We start from the raw sequence: 7,890 nt of genomic DNA on the forward strand, positions 1-7,890 counted from the left end.
ACCGGGGTCCCGGCGGGTCCGTACCGGAGCCGCGGGCGCTGCCCGGGAGCCCCCTAGCGGGGCCGGCCGGACGGGCACGGGGCTCACCCCGCGCTTGGGGTCGAACGGGACTTTCAAGCCCACCCGGTGCCATCCCCCGGTGCCGCCCCCGCCCCGCACAGCGATTCCTCGCACCGGCCCCCGGTGTTCCCAAGCCCGCCCGGTGCGAACCCGGTGCTCCCCCAGCCCCGCATCCCAACCCCCAATCCCATCCCGGGGCTCCTCTGAAACACCGAAGCAAAACCAGCGGAGCAGACGGACAGAACAGGCCTGGAAGACCGAGGGAGTGTAACAACTCTTTAATAAATTAGCTAAATAAACAGCATTTCTGTATATTTTTATATTCCATTGCTGCATCTCCATGGATCACAGGAGTTAAACCAATGTTGATTCCCAAGTCCCACGGCAACACTGATCCAGAAGTCTCAGTTCAGGTACCCCCAAGGCAATGCTCAGCCTTGCAGTACTTAAAAACCTAAAACCACTGAGAAATAAAACAGCTTTTTCGTAAGCCTGAGACAGCTCCCGAGGGGCAAAGTGAATTATCGGGTGATTTCACCTGGCTGGCTCCAGGTGGAAGTGATTAAAAAGATACTGATCCAATTTTTTCCCTCTTAAGAAAAAAATAAAAGTGTTCCTCCACCCCGCAGGGAGGAGGAGGAGGAGGAGGAGGAGGAAGGAGCTGATCTATTGCATGGAAGGATTATCAGTTTAACAATAAACCAGATTGATTAGCAGGGTTCACGTCTCTGTTGCGATGGGTGGAACTGATCGAGTATTTAGGTCATGCATCAGCCGGTGGTGAGCAGGGCCAGCCCCCATCGCGGGCTCCCTCAGTCCTCATCCCGCACGTACTGCCCCGCCTCCCAGCGCTGGGCCATGAGGCTCTTGTGGCGAAACACTCGGGTGCTTTCCACCACCTGCAGAGACCAGAACGAGCGGGATCTTTGTAAAGAAGAGACTTTCACAACGGTCTGGTTTGCAGAGCTGCTCCCACTCTCCTGCCAGCTCCCCAGCCCGCTCTGCCTAACCCAGTGTCCACCCGAGTGGTGCCCATGGGAGCCAGGACCATCCTGGCCACCCCTGTCCATCCCACAAAGCCTCCAGGAGTGAGGGGAGCTGGGGAAGGTGGGGGGTCTCAGGGCTTTACCTCTGTGTTGACCTTGTCAACGGGTTCAATGCCTGCGTACTGTGGGAAGAGGAAAACACGATTAGATAATGGCAGCCTGGCAGGGGAATATCCAGAAGTTGCTGGATCTGGCTCCCAGCAGGGGCACAGGAGAGGCAAGGGAAGGCAGCACATGCAGCCAAACCCTCCCTGGGGCTGGGGAACAAGCCCAGACCCGGATTCCTCACAGGAATCCTCTCCAGTCCCACCCAGTGCTGGCAGCTCTGAACAGCAGGCACTGCTTGGGGGCTCACATGGCCCCTTGATGGTGCCACCACCACCAGAGCTGAGCAGCCGGATCTCCAGCTCCAGCTGGGAGTCAGGAACAGCCACCTCCAGCCCCAGAGCCACCAGTATTCCCCAGGCTCAAGCTCCTCAACCACTTGGCGTGTTCACCTTTCCATCCTCCTTCACCCTCCTCCTCCGCTCCTCGAAGGGGCTGGAATGTGACGAGTCAGGGGTGAGGGTCTCTGCACTGCCCTGGGAGGAACTGGTCACTCTCAGCGGGGTGAAGGATGAGATCAGCCCCAGGATCCCCGTCTGGTGTGAGGCAGGAGAGGAGGCAGGAGACTCGGACACTGAGTAGTTGCCACTGGCACCTGAGGCAGCTGTGAGAGAAAGAACATTTGGGGGGTGACCTCAGTTCCATTCCCAGGGGGTGGAGACCCACAGGAGTGTCAGGCCCCCGCCCCAAACCTGCTTCCATAGCAGGTCCAGCAGGTTTGGTCATAGCTGGGACCCCATGCCTGGGGCCCAGTCAAGGAACAAGGGGTAAAATGCATGAGCTGGGCCCTTCCAGCCCTGTTTGCTGCTGTAACGTGACACAAACTCAGCAAGACCTGAGCATCTGGAGTCCTGCAGAGCCTATCCCTCCTCAGCAGCAGTTCTGCTGACTCCAGTGTGCTGGTATCAAGCACACAGGAATCCTTACAGCCATCCCACCAAATCACTTCTCCGTCCCTGTGCTCCCTTACCAGAGCTGTGCCGAGAGCGGGAGCCCTCCTGAGGAGCAGCACCGCTGTAGGTGTCCATCAGCCTCCTCCGCTGCTCCTGCAGCTCCTCTTCCCTCTGCAGGTCACCCCGGATCTCCTCCTCGATCAGCGCCGACGTCTGCGGCTTCCCCGTGCGCAGCCGGTACTGCTCCTCGCGGCCGTCCTCCCTCCTCTGCGTGCCCATGTCCTCCACGAAGGACACCTTGGGCTTCCAGAAGGAGAGGTTCAAGTACTCTCTGGGCAGGACAGCAGTGCTGGTGGGGCTCGGGGTGGAGCTGGGAAGTTTTCCTCCCCAGGAATCCTCGCTCCCCCATTTGCTGGCGCTGGCGGAAGCGTGCGGGGACGCCGAGGGCAGCTCCCGGCTCCTCTCGCTGGCGGCGAAGCGCGGCTGGGACAGCTGGAAGTGGGCGATGCTCGCTGTGTAGCTGGGGATGTTTCTCCCAGCCTTGCTGTCTTCTGTGGGGCTGGGCTGCTCCGCCACAAGCTCTTTAAGCCAGCTCCTCCTCTCCTCTGCCCGCTTCAGGGGAGTGGGCTTCTCTGGGGGGGCTTCCTCCTGCTCGAACACCCTCCTGCGCTCCTCCAGCTCCTGCTGCGTGCCCCTGTCGTACGCCCCCAGCAGCCTCCCCTGCCTCTTCAGATCTTCCTCACGCTTCGTTTCCTGCTCAATTTCCCTCTGGACATAAAGGGAAGCGCGGCCTCTGTCCTTCCCTTTCCTGCCTGGGCCGGGAGACGAGTGAATGTTGAGGACAGGCTTGGTCTGGATCTCCACCAGCTCGCTGCTGGAGGTCAGCCGCTGGATCCCCCTTTCCTTCCAGAGGTTCTCCTCCCTTTCCATGGCCATGCGGATCTCCCTCTCGATGGGTGTCTCGTTGCTGACCTTCGTCCCGTTGCTGCTGGCCCTCGGATCCACGTTGAAGGTCTCGTTGGAGGTGCTCCCATCGCTGGCATAGCCCGCAGTGGTTTCGGTGTACATCTCGCCCAAGCCAGAGTCCAGGTCTTCTCTGGACCCTGCTTTGGTCAGGATGGACATCTTCCCAACGGGATATGATCTTTCTGTGTGAGATTTTCTGGGAGTGTAAACCTCCTCTTTCTCAGGTGTCTTGTATGAGGACACACCATAAACCTGGCAAAGGCTCTTGTCTGTCCCGCTCTGGCTTGATGCACCAGCACTGCTATAGCCTCTCGTACCCTTTGTGGCCATCTCAGGGCTGTACCACTCTTCTCTGGAGACTTTTGTCACTGACTCTGGCCTTGGGGACATGGCCTGCTGCCCTGGGCTGAAAAACGAGCCGGGGTTGGTCTTCTCCAGCATCAGGAACTGCTGCCGAGCCGCAGAGAAGTTGATCTGCTCTGTGTCAATATTCTCAGGGTCAACGGGCGTTGCAGCCCTGCCCGGGGAAGGTTTGTCAAACCAGATGGCAAAGCTGGTGGGGACGCTGCCCATGTGCCTGCCTTCACCCTGGCTGCTGATGGAGCCCAGCTCATCCATGGAGCTCCACCTCTCCGCAGTGGTGGAGCTTTTCCTCATCGCCTGGCTCCGGATGACCTCCTTCCTCTCATCTTCCAGCTCCCTGGCTTTCTCAGGTGAGATGTTGGGTGGAGGGACCCTGTACAGATCTTGCTCCTCATCATCATAGAGCTTGGAGGGTTTCCTCTCACCCTTGTAAGCCCGGAGGTCGTACAGGCTTCCCGATCTCACCACCTCTATCTTGGACTCCCTGTCCGGGGACGGGGTCCAGACATCTCTTCCACCCTCCAGGAAATACGAGGGTGACTGGGACCTCCTCTTCCAGCTGTAGCCATTTTCCACCCTCTGGGTGCTGTGCTGAGCAGAGCTGAACACATCATCATCACTGCTGGCCCTCAGCTCTGCCAGCGAGTCGTGCCTGTGCGAGGCCTGTGGCTGCTGGAACACAAGGTGCCTGGTGACCCTGTCCATCTCCTGGGAACTGTCACTCCTGTGCCAACCTTGTCCCACACAGGGGCCACTGCTCGGTTTTGGGGTCACCCTCAGAGTCCCAGTTCAGCAGAGGCCAAGGGTCTCGACCTGGCTGGCCCTGCAAGCAGGAGGGGAGAGCAGCCATTAAGAACAGCAGAAGGAGCAGAGGTTGAGATGCAGCCCCTCTCCCAGCCTGGTTCCACTGTCCTTGGCATGGGACATGGAATTTCTAGGCGTTAGCCCTAGACATTTCAAAAATAGCCCAAACACTCATCCTCACAAAACAAACTCCTCTCTCAAACTTCTCCACATCCTTAGGATACTTTAACCCTTTAATCCACCCCCAAGCATAACTAACTTCCTCAACGGAGGACAAAACACTGCCTCTCACCTAACTGACCTTTCCTGATACAAAATACTAGGCCCAGAAGGACTAACCAACCTGCAACTAATAGCAACCAAAGCTGCCACCACCCTCCACTCCGGCCCAATCAAAGCTAGCTTAGGATCATTCACCACACCAGCCTGCCCTGTGTGGGGCAGCACAGCCAGAGCACAGAGCACCATTCCCAACAGGAGCTGCCACAGAGCCCAGAAGTGCCCCCCACCTCTGTCCCCCAGCCTGGCCGGGTGCTGAGGGAGCTCAGCCAAACCTGCCCAGGCACTCAGTGCTGCCTGCACCTCCAAAGGCAGCAGTGCTGGGGGAGATGCAACAGGAAAGCCTTATAAATATGATTGCCTGGCAAAAGATTTTGAGAGTATAGAAACTATAAGTGAGATTGAAATGAAAGCAAGCTTTGAGATCCTTTAGTTACTGAACAACTGGAAAACAATGGTGTGGCTGGCTGAAGGTAAAATCCCCTTTTAATGGAACAACACCCTCTGCCTGCAGACAGGCCCAAGGGTCAGAGCAGACCCTACAGCTTGGCAGAAGGGGCCCAAAGAGGAGTTTTTAGGGTTTAAAATGTAGCACAGTATGGTAATGTAATGATTCTTATAGGCTGTATGTAAATGCTATAGGATTTGTATATTGTACTAGATTGGTTAGTGAGATTAGAATATTCAACACAGAAGAAGATTTATTGTATTGTAACGGGAACTTCGCTCTCTTGCCCCTCTTACTCTCTTATGCTTTTGCTCTCTTACCCTTTTACTCTCTTACCCTCTCATCCTCTCTCCCCCTCTCTTCTCTCAGCCTGCTCTGAGCTGTGGCTGGCAGCTCCCAGCAGGGCCCTGCACCCAGGCCCTTTGCAATAAACCCCAAGTTCCATGACCTGGCTGCAGAGATCTCTCATCTCCGTCCATCCCGACCGTCCTGCCCCCAACACTCTGCCACAGCAGGACCTCAGCCACAAGCTCCTGGTGGCACCACATCCAGCTGGGCACCAACAGCCTCGGCCTCTCCACGTGCACAGGGCAGGGAGAGGTGGTGCCAGGCCAGGGCCACTCCTGCATGGAATAGCTTCTCGTGCCATTTACAGAAAGGAGCCTCCAAATAGCCCAGCTCTAGAAACTGGGGTCATAAACACAGTTTCATGGCTCATAAAACGAGGGGACTTTAACCCCCTGGGGCACACAGGGCAGGAGGGAACAGCCCCAGCCTCGGGGTCAATCCTGGAACAGCAGATCCCAGACAGGGAGGGGTAGCACAGGTGGGTCCCCATGAGACAGCAGCTGCCACCTCATCACACATGCCATCCCTGGCTGCAGAACTGGTGGCACACATGTCACCTGCAGACGAGCTGTGCCTGGAGGCAGCACGGTCACAGACATCTTTTATGGAAAATCCTCTCCTTAGGACTTTTCCTCCTGAGAAGCTGAGAGGCCTCAGGAACAAAATGTAAACAATGATTATCTGCTGCTGTGGAATGCAACAGGTGTATCTGTGATTGGCCCATGTTGGTTGTTTCTAATTAATGGCCAATCACAGTCAGCTGGCTCGGACAGAGAGTCCAAGACAGAGCCTTTGTTATCATTCCTTCCTTTTCTATTCTTAGCTAGCCTTCTGATGAAATCCTTTCTTCTATTCTTTTAGTAGAGTTTTATTGTAACATATATCATAAAATAATAAATCAAGCCTTCTGAAACATGGAGTCAGATCCTCGTCTCTTCCCTCAGCCTGAGACCCCTGTGAACAGGGTCACAGGCAGCCCCACGTCCTGTGCCAGATTTGCCGAGGTGTAGCCACGGCTTTGCCCTCACCTGGGAGCCCAGGCAGGTCGGGGTGTGTCACTGCTGGGCACCATTCCCGGGCACTCACAGCCTCCTGGGAACGTGCAGCAAAACTGGAGCAAGGCCACGGTGACAGCAGGGACAGCCCTGGGGCCACAGTCCTGGCAAGCAGAGCTCAGCGTGAGCTGGCCCAGGTGAGGCAGGTGCCCGGTGTTCCCTGCATCCCGAGCATCCCGAGCATCCCTGGCTCATCCCCAGCACTCTGTCCCTGCCTCCCTCCTTCCTGCAGCGATTCTGGTGCTCTCCAGCCCTCGCAGGCTGCTCCATCCTCCCTCCCACAACACTCCCAGCCAGGAGCTTTTTAAACCTTTCCTGGGGCAGGAGCACGGGGGTCTCATTAGCTGGGACATCCTGGCCAGCCCCGGGCGGTGTTTCACCGCTGGAGCTGCTGCCCAGCCCTGTGCCCAGCCCTGGTGCCTCAGCCTCTCTTCCTGAAGCTGCATTTACCTGTTAATTCCCCTGCTGTGATTCACTCTTGCTCTTTTATTGCCCCCAGTGACGAGGACAATGAAAACCATCTGCCCACGCCTCTTACCATGTTTGGGAGGGTTGAAATCCCGGCTCCAAAGGGATCCCCCTCCCCTGGGAACGCTGGCACAGGAGGGGAGCAGGGACACAGAAACCAGCTGGGCTCTTATCAGGGCTCCACGCAAGCAGAACGGCCCCTCCCAGAGCTGCACCCAAAACATTTCACCTCCCTCAGCTCCCTCTGGAGCTGTGGGCCTGCAGGGGCTCTAAATCCCCTGTTCTGGACTGTCCCCAGCCCAGCCAAGCCCCATGAGAGGTGCTGGGCACAGCAGATGACAGTGCCACCAGTCTGGCATGGGATCCCCCCCATAAGGAGACATCTGGGGTGATTTCCAGGGTCCCCCCAGCTTGAGGGTTCTGCACAGGGCTACACACCCACCCTGTGCCCACCCTGAGCCAAGGGCTGCCCCAGGATGGGCTGATGCACACAAACACCCCAGCACGTGTCCACATCCCTCTGGTGCCCACCCCAGACAGTGCCAGCCCTCCCTGCACACCCCCAGTGCCACCATCCCTGCACACCCTCAGTGCCACCATCCCTCAGTGCCACCATCCCTGTCCACGCTCAGTGCCACCATCCCTCAGTGCCACCATCCCTCAGTGCCACCATCCCTGCCCACCCCCAGTGCCACCCTTGGTGCCACCATCCCTGCCCACGCTCAATGCCACCATACCTCGGTGCCACCATCCCTCAGTGCCACCATCCCTGCCCACCCTCAGTGCCACCATGCCAGGGGCACACAGCGTCCCCCCGCGCCTGGCACTGCCCTCAGCCCCCCGCAGGCAGCACTTACAGTCCATGGAGCTGGCAGGGCAGGGGTCCCCATGTCCCCAGGGCTGCCAGCTGAGCTCTGCCTGCCGGGGTGTGGCAGCTCTGGGGTGTGGGGGGGTGAGGGGGTGGCTGCAGGGCCCTGATAAGCTCAGCACAGGGAGATCTGGGCGATTCCAAGAACCACCTTGGGCTCAGTGCCCTGTCCCCAAATTCCTGAGCT

At 58.0% G+C, this 7,890-nt stretch overlaps 1 protein-coding gene across 2 annotated transcripts; it reads right to left on the reverse strand.

Annotated features, from left to right (window-relative positions):
• Window positions 1–323: 323 nt before the first annotated feature.
• MISP (mitotic spindle positioning) lies at window positions 324–7,744 on the reverse strand. Of its 2 annotated transcripts, none has more exons than XM_030966757.1 (5): window positions 7,693–7,744; window positions 2,182–4,256; window positions 1,604–1,815; window positions 1,190–1,228; window positions 324–959 (listed from the first exon to the last, which is right to left on the reverse strand). In XM_030966757.1, the coding sequence occupies exons 2-5, from the start codon at window positions 4,136–4,138 to the stop codon at window positions 873–875; spliced, it is 2,295 nt and encodes a 764-aa protein (XP_030822617.1). In that variant the 5' UTR covers window positions 4,139–4,256; window positions 7,693–7,744; the 3' UTR covers window positions 324–872. The 2 variants fall into 2 exon arrangements, with proteins under 2 accessions (XP_030822617.1, XP_030822618.1); XM_030966758.1 differs by lacking the exon at window positions 7,693–7,744 and adding an exon at window positions 6,906–6,983.
• Between the last annotated feature and the right edge of the window lie 146 nt (window positions 7,745–7,890).

Source organism: Camarhynchus parvulus, chromosome 28 (genome assembly GCF_901933205.1).
Source record: "Camarhynchus parvulus chromosome 28, STF_HiC, whole genome shotgun sequence".
NCBI lineage: Eukaryota > Metazoa > Chordata > Aves > Passeriformes > Thraupidae > Camarhynchus > Camarhynchus parvulus.

What these genes read in the sequence shown, in the direction of transcription:
- MISP (XM_030966757.1), bottom strand. Translation starts at nt 4,138, where the DNA reads ATGGACAGGGTCACCAGGCACCTTGTGTTCCAGCAGCCACAGGCCTCG. An exon ending in CCGCTCTCGGCACAGCTCTG is followed by an intron (nt 1,816 to 2,181) that starts GTAAGGGAGCAC and finishes TTTCTCTCACAG; the next exon opens with CTGCCTCAGGTGCCAGTGGC. An exon ending in GGGTGAAGGAGGATGGAAAG is followed by an intron (nt 1,229 to 1,603) that starts GTGAACACGCCA and finishes CTCTTCCCACAG; the next exon opens with TACGCAGGCATTGAACCCGT.